General features: G+C 68.4%; 1 protein-coding gene across 6 annotated transcripts in view; it reads right to left on the bottom strand.

The window, feature by feature from the left end:
- ARID3A (AT-rich interaction domain 3A) overlaps nt 1-21,101 on the bottom strand; it is a 28,651-nt gene that overhangs the window by 4,828 nt on the left and 2,722 nt on the right. For 3 of the 6 annotated variants that reach the window (XM_070491585.1, XM_070491586.1, XM_070491584.1), the window contains exons 2-7: nt 20,686-20,817; nt 19,410-20,045; nt 18,336-18,666; nt 5,516-5,588; nt 2,600-2,783; nt 1,945-2,192 (exon numbers count right to left, since the gene is read on the bottom strand). In XM_070491585.1, coding sequence (XP_070347686.1) covers nt 1,945-2,192; nt 2,600-2,783; nt 5,516-5,588; nt 18,336-18,666; nt 19,410-19,795 — 1,222 coding nt within the window. In that variant the 5' untranslated portion in view covers nt 19,796-20,045; nt 20,686-20,817. The remainder of the gene's footprint in view (nt 1-1,944; nt 2,193-2,599; nt 2,784-5,515; nt 5,589-18,335; nt 18,667-19,409; nt 20,046-20,685; nt 20,818-21,101) is intronic. The other 3 variants (XM_070491587.1, XM_070491588.1, XM_044753635.2) reach the window with 1 other exon arrangement.

Raw genomic sequence — 21,101 nt, 5'->3', positions numbered from 1 at the left:
GAGCTCACTTCCGCTCCAGGGAAGTGCATAGGCTTTTGAACAGACACAAGGCCTATAAAATCCTTCCTACTCTCAGGCATGATGACGGTAATACTGGCGAGGACGTAACAACACCGGTTGCAGTAACAGAACTATGGTAGTGGCTGGCGTTCGTGCCACCGAGAGAGCCCACAGCAGCGTCTAACACATCACATAGATCACTAGTTACGCCGAGGGCCCAACACGGCTCGTCTAGAGCAATTAACACGAATCACCTCGAGGGGCCGTCTCAACAACCCCAAGCCCACCCGGACACTCATCCCCATTTCACAGGGGAGGAAACCGAGGCCCAGAGAGGGCGGCTAACTTTACCCAGGCCACAGAGCTGCAGAGAGGCTGAGCTGGGCTCGAACCCAGAACCCCAGAGCCGGCTCCTCCCCATTCCCCTCTTCCTCGGTTGAAACGAATGTCCTGGCTGTTCCCACACACTGGTCCCACTGGGACCCGCTGTCTCTTCTTCTCCTGACTCTTCCTCCCCCTTCTGTCCCTGGACGCTTGGCGCTGCCTCTACGTGCCGGGTCCCCACTCCAACCTTCCAACTTTCGTGGCTGCCAGGCCCCCCACTCTGGAGTTTCTGCACCGTCCTCCCCTTTGCCTCCCTCTTCCGTCTCAGCTGAAACGCCACCTCCTCAGGAGCCCCCTCGGACCGTCTCCAGCCAGCGTCCCGTCACCGTGGACCTCCCACTGTTGCTTATCGCTTCCTGGGCCCCTCGTGAGCTCCCCGGGATCAGAACCCCTGATTCTTCCCACCCCCGTCTTCCCCGGCTTCAGCACGGGTGGATCTCCATAATCACTGATGGGTATTCCAGGAACACCCAAGACTGGGGGGGTAAACTGAGGCCCACAGAGGCCGAATGAGCTAAAGTCAGCGAGACCCCTTCACCTCAGATCTGACCAGTCCTACGTTTTCAGGGCACCATGGGATCAGCTCAGACCCTCAGGCCAGCCCCAGGAAGCAGGGAGTCAAGTCACGGCCCGTGTGGCAGAGGAGACATGGGACCCCGGACCTGCGTGAGGCCAGCTGCCACGTGTGCTGTTGGTGCTTCTGTGTTAGGAAGGATTCAGAGGCTCAGCGGGAGAGAAGACTGTGATCGACGGGTGATGCCTGCCGCGGACGGGGACCCGGGACAGGGGGCTGTCAGGCATCTGCAAACCCAGGCCGGGGCCCGCCGGGCACTCTCCACCCTGACGGCTCCCCAAACTCTACAAGGAAGGGGTAACCCTCCCCCACTTTACCCACAAAGAAAGTGGGCTCAGAAAGGGGCGGTGGGCACCCAGCACTAGCTCCAGGGACGGCCATGGGGTCGGGTCGACAGACCCACACACCCTCTCGCTGGCATCTGCTGAGTGCACGAGAAGGATCCTAAAGCTCAGAGGGAGAGCGACACGGTGATCAACTAGGACTGTCTGTCACGGGCAAGGACTGGAAAAACCTTAATTAACGGGGACCCACGCTACTGCGATTGATTAGCAATGCCTGCCACAGCATCAGGAAAGAGTACGGCACTCGATTAATAATGTCTGCCGCAGTGTGGACCCGGGAACACAGGGATTGACTAGTCATGTCTGCCGGGGGGGCATGAGACGGGAGCACTGTGCTCGATTTGTAATGTCTGCGTCGGAGCAGAACTGGAGAAAGACCTATTGATTAGTGATGTCTGCCAAGGGGTGGGATGGGGGAATGGATTGATTAGTAATGTCTGTGTGCGGTGGGATTGGGGTTTGGAAAAAATGGTGATTGATTAGTAATGTCTGCAGTGGGCACAGTGAGGGCAGACTGGCCTCCCTCCTCCACGCCAACCTGGGGGTTTCTCATCCCGGTCACCCAGAGAGGGGAAAAGGCTGGAGGTGAGTCAACGCCCGGCCCCCCGGACCCCAGCCCATGGCCCCCCGGCTGCCTCTTACCCTTCTTGATCTTGGGGGCCGGGGTGATGGAGCTGCCGTTGGTGCTGGCGGCCAGGCCCAGGGAGGACACGGGCAGCTTGGGCGAGGAGAGCATGCTGTGGGCCCCGCTCGGCGAGTAGGTGAAGAGCGAGCCCCCGAAGCTCTGGCGCCGGCCCTCCCGCCGGTTGCTGTCGATGGCGGCCTGCAGCTCGTTGGGGTTGCTGAGGCCCCGCTTCTCACACTCGTAGGGGTACAGGTACTTCATGTACCTGTGTGTGTGGGGGGGGGCGGTGAGGGGACAGGATGGCACCTGGGACGTCACCTGTGGCCCCAAAACCCCGGCATGGCACCCCCTCCCCATCCTCATCATGCCGTCACCCGGGAATCACTTGGTGGCCCTCAGAGCCGTGGCCTTTGTTCATGCTGTTCCCTCCGTCTCAATGCTTGTCCCCACGACGTGGCCCCCGTCCCCACGACAACCTCCCGCTTCATCAAGACTCAATTCGTGTTCTCAGGACTCAGACGTGTCACGTGGCCCCGTCGTGCCTCCGTGGTCTGTCCGGCTGCCCCTTCCCTGGCCACCCTGGGTCCTTCCTGCCTCAGGCCCTTTGCACAAGCCATGCCCTCTGCCCGGGACACCCTCGGGATCTCAGCTGGCGGCGGCGGCAGCACTCACTGTGTCCGCAGGGTGAAGGCGGCGCTGGTGATGGAGGTGGGCAGGTTGAGGCCCTTGGTGATCTCCCGCCACAGCTTCTTGTTGATGACCTCCACCAGGCCGCCCTTCTCCGTCACCAGCACGTACAGCATGAACAGGTCCAGCACCTGCTTGGCCATGATGGGGATCCGGTTCACGGGCGTCCCTGCGGGGGGCACGACGGGGGAGGGTGAGGCGGGGCCGCTGCCACCAGGGGCCGGGGGCCGACACCCAGCGGACGCCAAGTCCGGGGCTGACATGTCAGTCCAGAGCGAGGTCCCCCCGGCACTGTGACATCGGGCAGGTCACTCTGTGGGGCCGTCCCTGGCCCCACCCACTCGATGCCAGGGGCCCCCCCCAGTGTGACACCCACAGACGTCCCCAGACGTCCCCCGGTGTTCCCTGGGGGCAGGGTCACCCTGAGGATACGCCCGCTGCGGAGAGCACCAAGAAGGCAGCTCTGCCTCAGTTTCTCCATCGGTGACTTGGGCTCAGCACGGATCTCCCCGGGGGGTCAGAGAGGAGGGAGCCGCTGCGGGGCCACCGGGGTCACACCTGGGACGCGGCCCTGCTTATTGCTGCTCCGTCACCGAGAGCAACAGCCGCCAAAGCGCCAGCTCGGTCCCAGAGGCCGCTGCCTCCAGGCCCCGGGGGCCGCGCGGCCGGTTCATCCGCAGCCGGAGAGCGGGCGGGGGGCTGCCCTGGGGGGGGGCTGGCCCAGGATTGGGGTGCTGCCCCTCTTCCGCCCACCTGGGTCCCCCGCGCCCAGACTGGCACACAGCAGGCGCTCAACAAACAGCAGTGTGGGCCGACGGCCCCCGAGGCCCCAGGCCGTGACCCGGGGGAGGAAGGTCCAGCTCGCCCACCCCGGCCTGGACGCCGCCCCCTCCACCTCTGGACCCCGGCTCCCCGGAAGCCAGACATCCCACAACCACCTCCCGCCACCCCTGGCCGCTTCCGGGTCCTTCCTGGGCTGTCAAATCCCCAGTGACAACCTGGAGGGGACGGAGGAGGACGGACCTCAGACCCCCCCCACCCGGCCCGAGTCCATCCTTCAGTCCAAGAGGGAGAGAAGAGAAGACAGCCAAGCGTCAGGGCCCACGCACCCTGAGCACACCTGCCCTGAACCCCTCCACCCTGAGCACTCGCCCTGAGCACACCCACCCTGAGCCCGCCCACCCAGGACACTGGCTCAGGCAGAGCCTGGTGGGGGGGAAAGAACAGAGGGAATCACACTGAGATCCTCCGCCCTCGGGCCTCCCGTGCAGCCGCCGGGCCTGGACGGATGTTTACAGAAGGAGCGGGGGCTGGGCGGCCACAGAGCCCCATGGATGGAGGCCAGGCCGGGCCGAGGGGGCGATAAGGAAGGGTGGAGAGGTCGTCAAGGAAACGGCGGGAGGATGGGGTGCAGGCAGGACCCCTCCCACCTTTCCAGCCCCCGAGAATTCGGAGAAAGATTCAATTGGGGGCTTTTCCTTTGTGATACGGAGGAAAAAAGATTCCTTTCCCTCTGGAGTGACGGGGAAGGGGCCTGTGGGATGCAGGACGCGGGGTCCAGCGTGAAGGGGGGGCGTCTGACAGACTCTCAGCCCCACAGGCCCCCAGTGACAGAGGGCGAGGGTCCAAGAGGACGGCAGGAGAGGGGACCTGGAAGCCGGGTTTTGAGGGATGTGTAGGAGTTTGTGATTCCTGCCCTCCAGGAGCGCCTGGCTTGGCGAGGGAGGCAGGGCTGGACAGAGACCCTCAGCGCCCGGTGCGGCCAGGAGCCGGACAGGCCCGACCGGGGCCCCAGCCTCACCTACACTCCGGGGCGGGAGGGGTCGGGCAGGTGTGGACGGACCGATAAAGCGGGCGGGGGAGGGTCCCCCTGACCACATGATGGGCAGGGGCCTGGCCGGGGCCTCGCGATAGCAGGAGAGGGGCCCCCAGCCCGGGCCGCCGTGTGGACGCCGGCGCGGGAGGGGTTAACGTGGCGGCTTCATCCCCTTCCGCCGCCCGGGCCGTGTTTACAGAAGCTGCGGGCGAGGGAGGGGCCGCGCGGCCTGGACAGAGCGGGGGGCTGGGCCTGCCGTGGCCCCAGACCCGCGCCCGCCGTCCCCACCCCTTCCTGCCTCTGTGCTCCCGGCCGGGCGCCCTTCCCGGCCTCAGTTTCCTTCCCTGAACAGCGGGGACTGTCACCCCCCCATGGGCTGTCGGGGGTCAGAGAAGTGAGCCCCACCCTGCAGCGGGCGCTCGGGGGACCCTGTCCTGCTGGCCGGCAGGGCAGCCCCAAGCTGACCCCTGGCTGCCCCTTGACCTCTCGGGGCCCGGCTCACCCTCAATGTCCCCGAAACCCTCCAGGGCTGGGGCCCTGCCCTGTCAGCTGTCTGGGCCTCAGTTTCCCTACTGAGGACCCCCGACCTGGGGGGACTGAGGGTGGGCCGGGCCCAGTACACCGTTGGTGCTCAATCAATGCGGGCCAGCACTCAGCATGTCTGGGGTGCTGCCACATGGTGGGGACTCTTACAGATGGGGAAACTGAGGCCCCCGGAGGGAGCAGAGGAGGGGCCGGCCGGGGCCCAAACCTCGCACCAGCGCCCGCAGGACCCTGTCTGCAGGCCACAAGGGCCGAGAAGCCCGCCCGGGACCCAACCCCGCTCCCCACAGAGAGGCCGGCCCCGCGGTGGGGGGTCCTGGGACCCAGGACTCTGTGGGACCCCACGGCCCCCGCGTCTCAGCAGCCAGGGAGGAGGTCTGGACGGTCAGTTCCGGGCAAAGGAGCCCACTTAGACGCTCCAGGCCGGGCCGGGCCCCACCCCTGGGTCAGAAACCTCTTGGATGCCTCCAGCCACGGGGAACTCACTGCCGCTCTGACCGGCCGGGCCCGCTTCCCGCGACGTCCCGGCGGCCGGGCCTCACCTCGCTTCTGCATGAAGCTGAACAGGTCGTCCAGGAACTCCTTCCTCTTGGGGTCGCCGTCCAGTTCGTAAAGCTGCGGGGTGGGGGGGGGGGGCCGGACCGTCAGTCGGTGCCAGGGCTTGGGCGCCGTGTCCACATCGCATGGGGGTGGGGGGGCCCGACCGAGGTGGCTGCCGGCAGGGATGGTCCCAACCCCAGACCCCCCAGGATCCCCACCAGCGTCCAGACACGTCCCCCGACCCCCTTCCCCACCCCGAGAGACGGCCCTATTTGGCAGAAGAGGAAACTGAGGCACAGAGGCAGGCGAGGCCCGGCCTGTCGGGGTTCTCTGGGGTCCCGGGGGTCAGGGGGTCCCCGGCCGTGCCGACCGTCGGCTCCCAGGTGCTGGCGGGCAGGAAGTCAGCAGAGATAATTAGAGACGGGAGTTGGGGGGATCCGCCCAGGGGCCGCAGCGGAGCGCAAGCTTCAAATTAAGCTCCGGGGAAGGCGGCCGTGGGGGGCCTTGAAACCACCAATCAGCCCCGGCCCGGGGTAATCCGTCATCAGGGCCCAAGAATGAGCCAACGCCCAGCTCCGGCTGCACGGGACATGGCGGGGGCCTGGGGACGCAGGGTCCTCGGGGCCGGCCACCCCTCGGCCATCTTGCCCCTCCCTGCGCCTCAGTTTCCCCATCTGTGCAATGGAGAGAAAGTGGGGCCTCCGGGGGCCTGGGCCGGGGGCAGCTGGAGCGCAGACCTGGGTGGTCGAGGCCGGGCCTTTGTCTCGGCCGTGCCTGGTCAGGCCGGCCGGCCGCATTCCAGCGCTGATTTATGGCGGCCGGCGAGGGGGGAGGCCCCGCGTTTCCCGCGGCCTGGGGGGTGGGGCCTGCAGGTGGCTCTTCCTGGGGGGTGAGCCCACAAGGGGCCTCGTCCCTGCCCCCCGCCCCCTGCGCCCCGGGCACCCACACCCCACCCCACCCGCCCGGCCTCCCATCCCCGAGCTGCTGGCCGCCCACTGCAGTCTGGTCGGTCCTCCGCCCCGGGGACGTCAGGACTGTGTCTTCCTGCCTGTGTGTTGACCTGGGCACACAGCAGTTGCCTAATCAATGCTCATTACGTGGCCGAGACCGAGACCAGACAGACTCAGGGGGGCCTCGCCCGAGATGGCAGGTGCCCCCTGATTCACATCCCCCCGGAACCTCGGAATGGGGCCTCATCTGGAAACGGGGCCTTTGGGATGTTGTCGTTGTCGGTTAAGATGAGGTCGTTTCAGATGAGCTGGGCGGCCCTCAGTCCAGTGAAGGGCGTTCTTTTTTTTTTTTTTTTTTTTTTTTTGCTGAGGAAGACTGGCCCTGAGCTAACATCCGTGCTCATCTTCCTCTACTTTATATGTGGGACGCCTGCCACAGCATGATTTGCCAAGTGATGCCATGTCCACACCCAGGATCCGAACTTGGGGAACCCCGGGCCACCAAAGCGGAACGTGTGAACTTAACCACTGCGCCACCGGGCCGGCCCCAGGGGGCGTTCTTATAAGAAGAAGGACACAGGGACACTGGCAAGGCCCCATGACCACGGAGGCAGGATCGGGGCGATGCAGCCACAGCCCAGGGACGTGGGGCCCCCGGAGGCCAGAGGAGGCAGGAGGGACCCCCGGGGACCCCGGCCCTGCCTGCTGTGAGCCCAGACGTCCCGATGATCTAGGCCCCGGGGCTCACGGTCATCTGTTACGGCCAACCTGGGAAGCCCGTTCAGGGGCCGGAGAACCTCAGGACCCTCCTGATGAGGGGGCTCCACCCTGCCTGAACCCTCCTCCCTGGCCCGGCCCCCACAAGAGACTGCAGGGCCCCTCCTGCCTCAGTTTCCCCATCTTTTGGGAACAGTGCATGACAGCTTCACCCTCGGTGCCTGGTAACCATTGGGACCCCTGTATTCCAGGTGGGGAAACTGAGGCACAGGGTGGCAACCAGCTGCCCCGTGACCCGCAGGCAGAGGGGGCTGGCTCGGCGGAGGGGGGAGCCGTTAACCCCCAGGCCAAATGGTGGGCAGAGTGGGCGGGATGGTCAGACCCCCGTGGCGGGGCATTGTGCAGGGCCGTAAAGGGGGCCGCGCAGGGCCCCCAGCTGCGGGGGGAGGAACGGCTTTAATGGCCGTTGCTGCGGGCGGCCAACAAAGCCGGCAGTAAAGGCCGCCCGGCTTTATGGAGCTCCGGCCCCAAGTTCCCCACCCCTGAGGGGCGTGTCCCGCCCGCCAGGCCCCAGGGATGAGGGAACAGTGTCGAGAGCCCCCATGGCGGTGTCCAGGCCCCCCCCCCCAAGGGCACCAGGCCCGGTTGCCCATCCCCACCAGGCTCGCAGGTCACAGAGCTGGGCCACGCACGACACGTCGCCGCAGAGCCCCGGCCCCTCCACGGCTGGACCAGAGGGCGCGTCGGTGCCGCCAGACCCGGAGCCGCAAACCCGGGCTGGGGACGGGGGAAACTTCCGGAAACCCCTCCCGCGGGCTGAGGGCCAAGAGGAGCAGCCCACTCCGCCCTGCCCGCAGCCTGATTTCCCGGGCCGGGCCTGGGCCACTCTGACCACGGGAGTCTCGCTCCGGCCCCTGCCCGACCCGAGGACCCCAACCCCACCGTGGGCCCCTCGCCCCAGCCGCGCTGCTCCTCAAACCGCCAGGCGCGGGGCCCCACCTCCCGGCCTCTGCGCTGGCCGTTCCTCCCGCCTGGAATGCTGTTCCCAACTCTGCCCAGAACTGGACATACAGCAGTTGCTTAATAAACGCTCGTTAAAAGGACCTTGACTTCTCAGGGCGACATGGGCTGGGCCGCCCGGCCGCCCCGAGTCCCAGGCGTGCCCCTGAGTGCAGGGCTCCCTTCCCGGGCAGCGGGCGGGGTCCCCGGGTTGGGCCCAGCTCCTACCCGGCTCGGCTGTGGGGGGCGTCTATCCCCCAGGTACCAAGGTCGGACGGCCCACATGCCCATCTTCTCGTCCCCAGCACCACCCACTTCCCAGAAGGGGAAACCGAGGCACAGAGCACATGGGACTGACAGCCCCTCTCCGCCTCCCCCCCGACTCAGCAGCCAGAGGGACTTTTCCACGTCCCACCGGCCCCGCAGTCCCCCATGGCTCCCATCGGCCCCAGAGACCTCGCCTCTCACGCTGGCCCTCGCCTCCCTCCGCTCCAGCCACGGCCTCGTCCCCGCTTCCCCAGCGAGACGTGACCGCCCTCACCTCAGGGCCTTTGCACGGGCTGTTCCTGCTCCTGAAATGCTGTTCCTGCCCCCCTCAGCCCTGCCTCTGCTTTACCACCGAGGCTCGGCCGGCGCAGGGGTGTGGGGAGCCCCTGAGGGGGTGGGAGCCGCGGGCGGGGAGGGGGGGTCCCCGGAATGGTGAGCATCTTCACCACCACGGCCGGGGTCAGCAGGGCGACAGTGCTGACCAGGCCAAGATGACCCTGGCGTTGTGGGGTCCCCCCGGCCCAGCCCGCAGCCTGCAGGTCAGTCAGGAGGACAAGGCCCTGTGGCCACCGGCAAACCCGCCCCCAGAGGGCCAGGCACAGGTCACGGCGCCACCACACGCCCCAGCTGGGCAGCGATGTGGGTCCCCGGCAGCCGCGGGGGGAGCACAGGGCGGCGTCCGGCCCAAGGCCGAGGGGCCCAGGCTGTAAAGAAACCGCCCTCCCGCCCGCGGGGCCCCCGGACAACCTTTGTCCCCTTCACGGTGTCTGCTTGGGCCCCCTCCCGCCACCCCAGCGGCTCCAAAGTCCGTGGGGCCCCACCTCGGGACGGGCCGCGGCCACTGGGCTGGCGGGGGACCCGGGGGGAGGCGGCCGTCCCGGACGGGACCCAGATCGGGGCCAACGCGGAAACGGCAGGGACGCCCGCGGACGGGAAGGCTCTGGGACGGCGCGCTCGGCCCGTCCGGCACGGCTGACGGGGACCCGGGGTCGTCCTCCTCCACGGGGACGCGTCTGCCACAGCCCGACGGGCCCCCGCGCCCCCCCGGGGCCGGCCTGGCGACTCCCACGGCTGAGGGTCAGAGGGGACAAACAGATGCCACCGCGGGCGGGGCCTCGGGGCTGGAGCTCGAACCTCACCTGCTTCCCTCCAAATCTTTAGGAAGATGTTTATGGAGGTGAAATTCACAAAACATAGAATTCACTTTTTTTTTTTTTTGGTGAGGAAGATTGGCCCTGAGCTAACATCAGTTACAATCTTTCTCTATCTTATGTAGGACGCTGCGATCGTGTGACTTGATGAGCGGTGCCAGGTCTGCGCCCGGGATCCGAACCTGCGGACCCTGGGCCGCTAAAGCAGAACATGAGAACTTAACCACCGTGACACCGGGCCAGTCCCAGAATTCACCATTTTAAAGCGTACAGGTCAATGGCATTTAGTATATTCACAACGTTGTGCAACCAGCACGACTAGCTCATTCCAGAACATTCCATCACCCCAAAAGCAGCCCCGTCCTCATCAACAGTCACCCCCACCCCCTCCCCAGCCCCTGGCATGTGCAGCTGTGTCAGGGCCTCGCTCCTCTTCACGGCTGCGTAATAGTCCAGCATGTGGATGGCCATGCGTGTGTGTCCATCCTCGGTGGACGGACATCTGGGCTGTTCCACCTTCTCAGGATTCGTGCGCCGTGAATCGTGCTAAGAGCTCGAGTGTCTAATCGCACCTATTTCTCCCCCTTTGGGGTTTTGGACGAGAACTGATTCATCGTAACCTGTCAGCAGAGTGAAACTTCGAGAGACAAAGTTGAGAGGTCGGCTCAGCCGGTTCTCACGCCCGACCCCCCACCCCAGAAACACCCACAGCAACCGGGGCGCTGCATCAGACGACAACGCTTCCTCCTGGTGGCCTCCCGGGGTGCCGGGTCCGAGGGGCTTTAAAATCTTTACGTGGAGATCAGGCTGTGTGCCCCCTGCTCAAAAGCTGCCCGTGGCTCCCTATTGCTCTCAGGAGAAACCCCAAACTTCCAGCCGGCCGGTCCCCCGACTACGTCTCCAGCTTGTCTCCTGCTCACTCACTTCACTCCAGCCACACGGGCAGCTCGCTGCTCCCCACACCCGCTCCTGCCCCAGGGCCTTTGCACGTGCTGGTCCCCCCCACACGGAGTCCCTTCCTCCAGCTCCAGCCTCTTTAACTCGCGCAGCTGGCTTGACCCCCAGGCACCGGCCCACAGGCCGGGGCAGCCCTGCGGTCACACTCCCTGCTCCCCACGCCCCAGCTTCGGTCACGGTCACCTGGCCATGAGCTTATTTTGGGACAGTTTCTTTCTCGACTTTCTCCCACCCAGATGTGAGCCCCTGAGGGCAGAATCGGGCTCGGTGGGTGCAGACGCGGCTCCCGGTATACAGCAGGCACCCACCAGCGAACGGAGGAGAGCGGACACCGGGGCCTCGCCCCCTGCAGCCCATCCTCCGCCGGCCTCCCCCTCGGCCCCGATAAAGCCCCCGCTCCCACTATGGGGCCTGGCGGGGCCCCTGCGCCCTCGAGATGACTCAGCACCCGCGGCCGTTGCCGGGCCAGGTGGGCCGGAGCGCGTCCCTGGGGGCCCGGCCTCCCCCGTTCACGAAACGCCCAGGGCTGCTGGGAGAGGGCGGGCGGGGCGGCTCCCACACGGGGAAACTGAGGCGGGGAGGGCTCCGCACGCGCCCGGGGACCAGCCTCACATCAGGCGTTTTGCGCCCCGTTTTCCGCGGCCCGAGGTCACGCCCCCTCCCCACGGGGACCCCAGAGCCGGGACGGACAGACGGACAATGAGTGAGGCTGGATCGGTGCTGGGGCTGCGGGAAGAGGTCGGCTGCGGGCAGAAGGACACGGAATCCGGAACCCTCCCCGCCTGCACCCAGGCCTCAGTTTACCCATCTCAGAAGGCCGGCCGGGCACCGCGGGGTTTGCATCTAAGGCTTTTTTCTGTTCTGGAAACTCCCACAACAGGACCCGGAGGAGATGGCAGCCACGGGGCTGCGGCCGGGGCAGCCGACGTGCCGCCGTTATTAGGCGCCTGCTGTATGTCAAGGCCCGTGTTGGACGCTGGGGACGCGGGGAGCCCGAGAGGGACCCGGACGCCCCTCGGGAGCCCCCGGCCGGCGGGGAGACGGCGCGAGGGAGCGGGACCCGGGACGGGCAGGGTCGCTCCCCGCTGCCCGCATACAGCAGGCGCTTAATCCATGCCCGCCGGGCGACTTGAGGCTCTTCCCACCGGCCGCCCTCGGGTGCACCTGACCCCCGGGGGCACCCCCGCCCGCCGGCCACGCGGCCCTTTCGTTTCCCGTCAGCGGCCTCCTCCACGCAGATGCTGAGGGGCCCCCCGGGCTCGCGGGAAATTGGGGAAGTGATTCTGGGCAGGGCCGGAACATCTGTCCGCTGGGCGCCCCCCCACCCCGCCCGGCGCGCGTCCCCCTCGGACGACACGGCACCCCACCCACCGCGGATATTAATAAAGAGCTCGGAGGCGAGTCCCACAGGCTGGGCTGCGAAGCCGACGCTCAAAGCGGCTTCTTCCTGGATTTCCGGGCCGCGGGTTCCGGGGAAACGGCCCTGAGGCTGGACCCCTGTCCGGGCCGGGCCTTTGTGGGACCAGGGCCACCCTGACCCTCCGTCCTCTCATCTGTGGGGGGGGGCGCCCCCGGGGACCGTGGGGGCTGACCGTGCAGGGCAGAGGGTCCAGCTCCAGGAAGACGGGGGTGAGGACCAGGCGGGTCGCCTGCCAGCCCCGTGTCACAGCTGGGGAAACCGAGGCCCACGGGGACACCAGTGGGCCTGACGTGGAGGACGCACCTGGGATGACGGGAGCCAGAGGCGGGAGGAGGATGCTTCTGGGAAGGCTGCCCGGAGGAGGCGGCACAGGACACTCAAAGCCGGCGACCCCACCGCGGAGCAGACCGCCAGCCACGCGGGGCCCCTCCACTGAAAGGACTCAGGACTGAGCCCCCGGGCAGCTCTGGGAAGACCACGCGGGGCGGCGGGTGGGGGGGCCTCAGGGCCAGAAGTCAAAGATCCAGAATGTTCTCCCAGCCCAGCAATTACGACGTCGCCATCCAGGCTTCTTTTGGGGCATTTTGGACGGGGTTCCGGGGCCCCGAAATTAAACATCCCCCTGGGTGTCCTCCTGCAGACGAGCCGGGGTGCCCCGGAAAGTTCCGGAACGGACTCTCCTGGGGGGGCTTCACAGACGGGGAAACTGAGGCCCGGTGGGAGGTGGGCACAGCTGCGACGACATCAAAGAGCCAAACGACCCCGGAGGCGACCTCAGGCCCCGTTTCCTCTCCAGGAGCCGCGCAGCCCGGTGGCCGGCGTGGGGACCAACCGGAGGGGCCGTGCGGGTCACAGGGTCACAGCCCCCCGGCTCTCAGCCTCCGTCGGGGGGGGGACCCCGAGCCCACAGGGACCCCGACCCCGCGAGGCGCCACCCGGACTCGGACGCACAGACAGACGCGCCCGCCCTCAGCCGCCCACGCCCCCTCCGCCCCGCGGCCACCTCCGTCCGTCGGGTTCACAGCCGCGTCCCCAGGCCCGGCGGCCGGACCGGCTCAGACGGGCACACACGCGGGGACACGCGCTGCCCCGAACCGACCCCGGGGGACGGTCCACGGAGGGTCTCTCCTGCCTCGAGGTCGCGCGGCCCCTGCTCTGCGTCCATCCCCCTCTCAGGACACGGTCCCCGGGCTCGGGGTCACCCCGCCGCAGGGCGACCTCGCTCCCCCCGCCCCCGGCCCCTCGAGACCCCCGCCGGCCCTGAGCGCCCGGCCTTCAATGGCCAGATTGGTTACCGTTTAACCCCGTGACCCCCGATTGTCCTCCGCCTGCGCGCGGCTGGGCGGGCGGAGAAGGGGCGGTCGGCGCCCCGCCCCCACGCGTGCCCACCCGCCTGCCGGGACCCCCGACCCGGCTGGGAGCCTCCCTACCCACCGGCCGGGCGACGTGAATGGAAATGGGGGTGCTGGGCCGTCGCAGACAGAGAGGCGGGCGCCCCCACGAGTCACCCCGGGTGGTGGCGGCTGTGAGGTCAGGAAGCTCAGGGAGTTGAAGGGTCTCTGTGTCAGGAGGGGAAATCGAGGCACAGAGTGGACCGAGCCTGCCCAGCATCCCCTCAGGATCAGAGAGGGCACGCTCCTGCCCAACATCACACAGCAGCGTGTGACCAGAGGAAGGAACCGAGCCCCCCGCAGCCACGTGCAACGTGCAAACAAACAGCCACGGGGCCGTTGCCCCGTCAGGTACAGACACGGCGAGCGTGCGAGGCGCCGGCATCGACACGCCCCCGTGAGGGTGTCCAGACCCCGGGGCCACACTCAGGACACGTCCACGTCACGTGGTGCACACGCAAACCACAGCAGACACGGGGACACGTGAGCCACGGTGCCCGCGCACGACACCCACGGGGACCACCCGCCGCCCGCCACGTCCCCACGCCGTCTGCCGCCAGTCCCCACGCGGCTCGCCCACGCCCACCCCTGACCCGGGGCGCCGGGCGCTCCCTCGGCGGCCGCGTGTGTTATTAGGGAGCGTGGGGCGGGCCGGGCGCTGGGCGGCAGCCACCAGGCCGGGTAGCCGACAGCGGGCGTGGGGCCAGGACACCGCGGCGGTGACCCCACGGCGTGACCGGGCGGCCGGGTGGCTGCGCGCGGCCAGATAAGGCTCTTCCGGCTGAGTCAGTGCTGTTCCCAGGGCTGGCACGGGCGGGGGCACGATGCCAGGGCCGCCCCCCCCCCGCCCGCCTCGGCCCGCTGGCTCCGCGCCAGCAGCCACAGTGCCTTTGATGAGGCGGGCGCTGCCCGGGCGGGGACGGCTGGGCTCCCGAGGGGCTCCCCGGCACCCGCCCCGCCTCCCGCCACACGCAGCCGGGGCTCCCGGCACCCCGGGAAGACGCCCGGCGCCTGAGCCGGCCCACGGGACCCATGGGGCCTGGTCCCCGGCCCGCTCTGCCTCGGGCGCACCAGCTGAAGGTCGCCAGGCTCAGAACCCAGAGCCTGACCTCAGGCCTCCGCCCGGGCCACACTCCTCCCCCGGGACATCACCGTCCTTCTCCCCCAGCCCCACACAGCCCTGCAGAAGTGCTGGTCTCTTCCCGTCCTCCCTGGCTCGTGGACCCCAGAAGGGTCCTCCCAACCTCTCTGCCTCCCCGGCTCCAAATCCCGTCAAGGCTCCCCCGCTTCGAGCCCACCTTTGGTTTGTCCAGCCCGACTCGACCCCCTTTATGTTCCAGCCACACCGCTCCAAGACACAGACCCCATCCTTTGTCCATCCGGCGAACTCCTACACATCCGGCAAAGCCCCATCTGCAGAACCCATTCGTCCGGGCAGCCTTCCCCTCAACCCCATTCCTCCAGCCCAGCCCCCACCCTCAGGGCTGGGATTGCCTCCATCCCACTCTGGCTCCTGCCAGCCTGCAGGGTTCCCAGGCGGGACGCAGCAGACGTCTGCCACGCCAGCTTCCCATCCCCACCCCGCCCCGGGCCCCCTTGTGAACCCAAAGACATCCACCGTGTATCGTCTACAATGGGGACACGGCAGGAAAACAGACCCGAGTGCCGGGGTCGGCCCCACAGGGGAAACAGCCCTAGCTGCAAAGACCCGGAACATTCCGACACAACAGAGACGCTGGGTGACAACACCACATCTCTGGGCGTCAACGGATAGAGAAAGGCCCGGAAAACCCGCAGCCGGGGGTGGCTGGAATGTTCCATTTCTTCTCCCTACAAGAGTGGGATCAAGCGCTATTTCTGGGATCAAAGATGGAGCGGAAAATGTATTGAGGTGTTTCCCAAAATTAAAGAAATTGGGAGCTGAAAGGCCCAGAAGGAACGAGACAAGATGGGCCTCGGCCCCGGACCAGCGGCCCCATCTCAGACGGAGGAAACAGAGGCTCAGAGAGGCCCCCAGGCTGCCCCAAACCACACAGCGGGCCGACCCTCGAGGTCAAATCCCCGCTCTGACACCTGCCCCATGTGACTGCACCACTCCGTGCCTCGGTTTCCCCATCTGCACAATGGAAGCAACCCCTCCCCACCGTGGGATCCAGGGAGGATCCATGAGACGCTCACACCAGCCAGGCGACAACGTCAGCCAGAACCGTCACCTCCGCGTTGCCACGTGACGCCGTGAGTGGACGTCACCTCGGGCAGCGGGAAACATCGCGACATTTAACGCAAAACCAAACCCACGGCGAGACGGCCAGAGTCCCGGTCACAGCCGCGGGCGTCCACCGGAGCCCCGAGCACGGCCGGCGGGAACGTGAGACGGGGCAGCGGCTGCCGACGAGTCAGCAGGTCCCCAGAAGGGGGAACAGAGTCGCCACCCGACCCAGCAATTCCACTCCCGGGTGTGCGTCCGAGGACACTGAAAACACGCCCACACACGGGCCTGTGCACACGCGTGTCCCCGCGGCACGACTCCCGACGGCCGGCGTGGACACGACACGACCAGAGTGCCACCAACAGATGACGGACCCACACACGTGTCCGTCCACACGCTGGAATATTATGCAGCCATGAAGAGGAGCGAGGCCCTGACACGGCTGCACGTGGACGGACCTGAACACACGACGCTCAGGGAGAGAAGCAGACACAGAAGGACACACGGCGTGTGACCCCATTGACGTGAAACGTCCAGAACAGGCAGATCCACAGACAGAGAGTGGGCTCGTGGGGGCCAGGGGCTGGGAGGGTCGGGGTTCATTTTGGGGGATGGAATGTTCTGGAATTACATAGAGACGACAACTGCTTAACCCTACGAATACACTAAAAACTACTCAATGACACACTTTCGGTGGGTAAATTACGTGAATTTCACATCAATAAAGCTGTTAAAAGACCCCACGTTCACATGAGTTGTTGAGACTAAGGATTGGAATCCACAAGCGGCTGAAGATCTGTGATTAAGAGCCCGCCGGCTTCAAGCCGCACGGTGGCGCGTCCCAGAGCCCAGGCGCAGCCGTGCCGGCGACAGGAAGCCCCCGGGAGGTCACCGGGATGCCACATTCGATACCGGGAGGCCAAGATCCTAATTACCGCCCGCGATGCACCCCGATCCCCAGCCGGCTCCCCCCGTGCGCGTCCAGTCCCCACGGCCGCGAGCTTCCGGGTCTTCAAGGAAAGATTCGTGGCTCCGAGCCCGTGGCTCCGGCCCCTCCCCGGCCTGGCTGCCCCCCAGCCCCGGGGCCGACGGCGGGATGTCCCGGCTGTCGAGGGTTTGCGGGCGGAAGGCGGCCCCAGGCCCTGCCAAGACCGCGGAGGAAGAGACAGACGCGGTGCCAAGTGGGCGGCCGGCCGGCCCGGCTGCCACGTGCCAGGAAGGGGGTGGGGTGGGCGCCAGAGTCAACACGGCCGACATCTGCCGGCCGGCTGGGCCCAGGCCACTGTTGACACTGGCTGCGCAGGTGCCCGGCCAGCTGGGCGCGAGGGCAGCGCCGGCAGCTGGACCCGCCGCAGACGGGCCGGGAATAGGATCCCGCCTGCCCACGACCTCCCTCGGCCCCGGCGTCTCGGGTCCCCTCCCGCCCCCTTCCGCGAGGCCCAGTGGCATCCGGCCTCCACACACGAGCGTAGCCCGCTTCTACCCCGGGGCCTTTGCACAGCCGTCTCCTCGGTTTGAGCCCGGCTCCTGCTCCCACAGGCTCGGCCCGAACGTCCCACCCGAGGGCCTCCCGCCTCCCAGCGAAAATTGCCGGACCGCGTGGCATCGCCCCACATCCTTAAACATGACCCACCTGCTGACTGACCCGCTCCACCCACAGCAGGGGAGCAGAGCCTCTGGTGGTGGGCGCTCCCTGCCTGCTCTGGCCTCAGTTTCCCCACCCGAGCCCGACCCTGGGCGTCCCCAGACATCATCATCTCGTCTGACAAGTGGACAATGGCTCCTACGGCCCTTTGTTCCTGACACGCCGAGGGGGCTCTGGGGTCAGGGCATCTGACCCCTCGTCCCGGCCAGGCCGGCCGCCCAAACCCCCCTCCTGTCGGTGTTGGGCCGCTGGGCATGGCTGGGGGTCCTGGGGACCTCTGACCCCACAAGGGCCACACGGCCTCGTCCCTCCTTCTGGGCCCGGCCGTGACCCTGTGAGGCCGGGGGTGTCGCCCGCCTGGGCCGACGGCAAGGATGCGGCGAGTGAGTCAACAGACCTCCCCACAAAGGGCCCGTTCGTGTTATTTCGAGCCCAAGATCCCGGGAGCTGGGGGCCCCCCAACACCCCGACACCCCAGCACCGCGCCTCGGTTCTCCTCGTCCGCCAGACAGATGCAGCCACCCAGCCGGCCGAGCGTCTCCTTCGGACGGGGAGGGAAACTGAGGCAGAGGGCGGGTGAGGCTCAGGCTGGCGTCCGCACGCGGGCGCCACGCCCTGAGGAGGTGACGGTGACGTCTGCCACTCCACCGGCCGCACCGCCATCCGCGTGCCAGCACCCGGCCCGAGGCCAGGCAGCCCCGCCCGCGCGTTCCTCGAAGCTGCCTCCGGCCCCGGCCTCGCGCTCCGTCCCGGGGTGGGGGGGGCTCACGGTTGGTCCTGGGGGCCGGCGTCCCCGACGGGGCCGCCCGATGAGCCCGGCCGAGGCCAGAGCCGCCGCCGCCACCGCCGGAGGTCGGGCAGGGCCCAGCTGGCCGCGGCTGGAATGCGAGCGGGGCCGCCATCTGGTCTCCATCTGCCCGGCCCCCGCGCGGCCCCACTTCAAAGGCCCCCCGCCCGCCGGCCACTTCCTCTGCCCCGGCCGCCCGCCCGCCCGCGGAGCCACCGTCTGTCCACGCCGTCCACGGCCACGCGGCCCCCAGGGCCCGGGCTCCCCGCCACCGCCGAGGCCTCCGACCGCGCCCCCGACGCCCACCGCGGCCGCGCGCCCGGGCCCACCTGCTTGAACTGCTCCTCGTATGTCCAGTCCCCGTGGTCGGGCGGCTGCAGGGGCGGTGCCGTGTGTGCGGCCCCCCCGGGGGGCGCCGGCCCGCCTCCGGGCCGCTCCTGGCCGCCCAGCGCGCGCGGCCCGCCGTCTCCGCGGAAGGCCTGGGGCGGCGGGGCCTTGCGGGGGAACAGGGCTGCGGGGCCCAGGCCGGTGGCGCCGGGGGGCCCGAGCCCCTCCTCATCCTCGTAGTCCTCCTCTTCATCCTCATCCTCGTCCTCGTCCTCGTCCCCCAGCTCTTCCTCCAGCTCCTCCTCCTCCTCCTCCTCCTCCCATTTCGGCTTCCTGGAGCGGGCAGAGGGCACAGGTCAGGCACGGCCCCGGGCCGCCCTGCTCCCCGTCCCAGCCTCGGTTTCCCTCTCTGACCAGCTGCTCCGGCTGCCCAGAGGGCCTGTGAGCACCCCCTGCTCAGGGCCTGGCCACACTCTGCTTCCCAATTCCGGGGACCCCCGTGGACCCCAGCCCCCGCCTGCCTCTCCCCCAAGGCCTCCTTGTAGGCCTTGAAAATGCCAAGCGCTTCCTGCCCCAGGACCTTTGCTCACGCCGTTCCCTCCTCCAGGCACACCGTTCCACCGCCCCTCTGCTCTGCTTTCTCAGCAGCCCCCTGATCACACCCACGTCCCCCCGGGCTTCTCTGCTTGTTAAACGTCCTTCCAGAAGGATCCCACCCGGGACTCGCCAGCGCCCGGCTCAGGGCCTGAGTCGGACCCAAAGGGGCCAACCGACGGCCACATGCGGCCGGTTCCCCTGAAACTAAGATGAAATAAAGCTACAGACTCGGACCTCCGGCTGCACCGGCCACGTTTTGAGCGCTCAGCAGCAGTCAGGACTGGCGGCTCCCCAACTCTGCGCGCATGTGGAGAATGTGGCCACCGTCACCGGAAACTTCTACGGGATGGCGCCAGCCTCGGCGCTCAGGGGGACAGAGGGTCTGTCCTTCCTTTACGGCCGTGTCCCCAGGGCCCCCAGCTGCATGGTATACAGTAAGCGCTCAATAAACTCTCGCTCAGTCCGCGACCCCAACTCACAGCTCATCGTCAGAGCCCACGTCCTCGAAGTGCCTGTCGCCCTCGGCGGGTCCCGGGGCCTCCCTGCCTCGGGCGGGCGGGGCGGGCGAGCCAGGGGCCCCCTCCCGGGCCGTGTCCTCATCCTCAGAGCCGAGGGGCCCGTCCTCGGAGCCGCCGGGGCTGGCCGGGTGACCGAGGCCCGCGGCGGCGGCCCGCATGGCGGCCAGCGCGGCCATCTGCGTGCGCTGCATCCGGGCGTGCTCCGGCTCCCTGTCCTCCTCGGGGGCGGCCCGGGCGCGGGCCGGGGGGCCGGCGGGGGGCTCGGGCGGCGGCTGCCGGGCCTCCAGCTCCTGGCGCGCCCGCTGCTGGCGCTGTAGGAGGGTCTCCATCACGGCCTGCAGCTTCATGGCCCTGCGGGCCGGGCCGCCCCGGGCGCCGGAGGGGGGCGGCCCCTGCGGGGAGGGGGCCCGGCCGCACTGCAGTGTGGGGGCCTCGGGGGAGCCGGGGCAGTGCAGGGTGGCGGGGGGCGGGGGCGGGGGCCGCCGGGCTCAGGCGGAGGGCTGGCGGGGCATGCCAGCGCCGGGCGGGCGGGGGGGCGCCTCCTTCTCAGGCCGGGGCAGCGGCTGGCATGCGGCTCATTCACGTGTTCGCAGAAACCTGGGGGCGGCAAGAGACAGCGTCAGACCCCACCTGGGCTCCTCGGTCCCCATCTTCCCCAGAGGTCGACCGCAAAGGCCTCTGGGAAAATCCCTCCCATTCGGGCCCCAACAGAGTGCAAACCTGGAGGCCTCCCTGGAGGCGGAGGGAGGAGCGAGCCCTCCCCATCCGGCCCCCTCCGTCCGCCCTCCAGCGGGCTGGGAAGTGGGGGTCACCCCGCACCCCAAGGGTTTCGAGGAGGCCCCCACCCGTCTGGGCCACAGAGAAGCGCGCGGTCGCCGGCCACAGCTCCCGGGACAGGGCCTGGATCACCGCTTCATAAACAGCGGGGGGGAGACAGGGCGCTCCCCGCCTCGGATTGGCCGCGGCCGGCTACCGGGCGCTGGAATCCAGGGGGGTTCCGGGTTCCGGTTCCGAGTTCTAGGTGCTGTTGGCACCAAGGCCGGTGTAGCCCGGTCCCGGGGGCTCAGGCACCCCCCTTTCTCTCAGGCTAAGAGACACGGCTGACGCAGACTGAGCACCTGCTGGATACAGGCCCTGAGCCGAACCGCCCCACTCGTGCTCTCATCTCGTCCCCGAGCCTCCTCCTCTCCAGGCCTCGGTTTCCCCGTCTGCAAAGGGGCGCCCGGACAGCGCTCACCTCTCTGTGCTCAGCAGGGACGCTGCGAGGCTGTGACGGCTAAGGGGGCGCCCGGTGGGGCCGTGGCGGTTAAGGACGGGGGCGCCCGCGGGTCTCCATTTTACAGACGAGGAAGCGAGGCTCGGAGAAGCCCTGCGGAGGACACACGCGGGCTGGGGTTCAAACCCGGGTCTGGGAGGCTCCCCCACCGCCCCACGCACTCTCTCTGGGGGAGTCCCCCGGCCCCTGGGGACCCCAAGTGGGGCCGGCCTCCCAGGATGCCAGGCGCTCTGCCCCGAGCCCGGGGTCCTCTCGGACCACCGGCAACCCTGACTGCCAGGGCCTCGCGGGGGCTCCGGCGAGGGACGCTCCGGAACCCGGCCCAGCCTGGCACCACCGGGAGATGAGAGGACGCCATCCCGCCCCAGCCCCCCGCC

The sequence above is a fragment of the Equus asinus genome, chromosome 20 (assembly GCF_041296235.1).
Source record: "Equus asinus isolate D_3611 breed Donkey chromosome 20, EquAss-T2T_v2, whole genome shotgun sequence".
Classification (NCBI taxonomy): Eukaryota; Metazoa; Chordata; class Mammalia; order Perissodactyla; family Equidae; genus Equus; species Equus asinus.
Note: the sequence above shows the minus strand (reverse complement) of the source record. Positions and strands in the feature narration are given on the sequence as shown.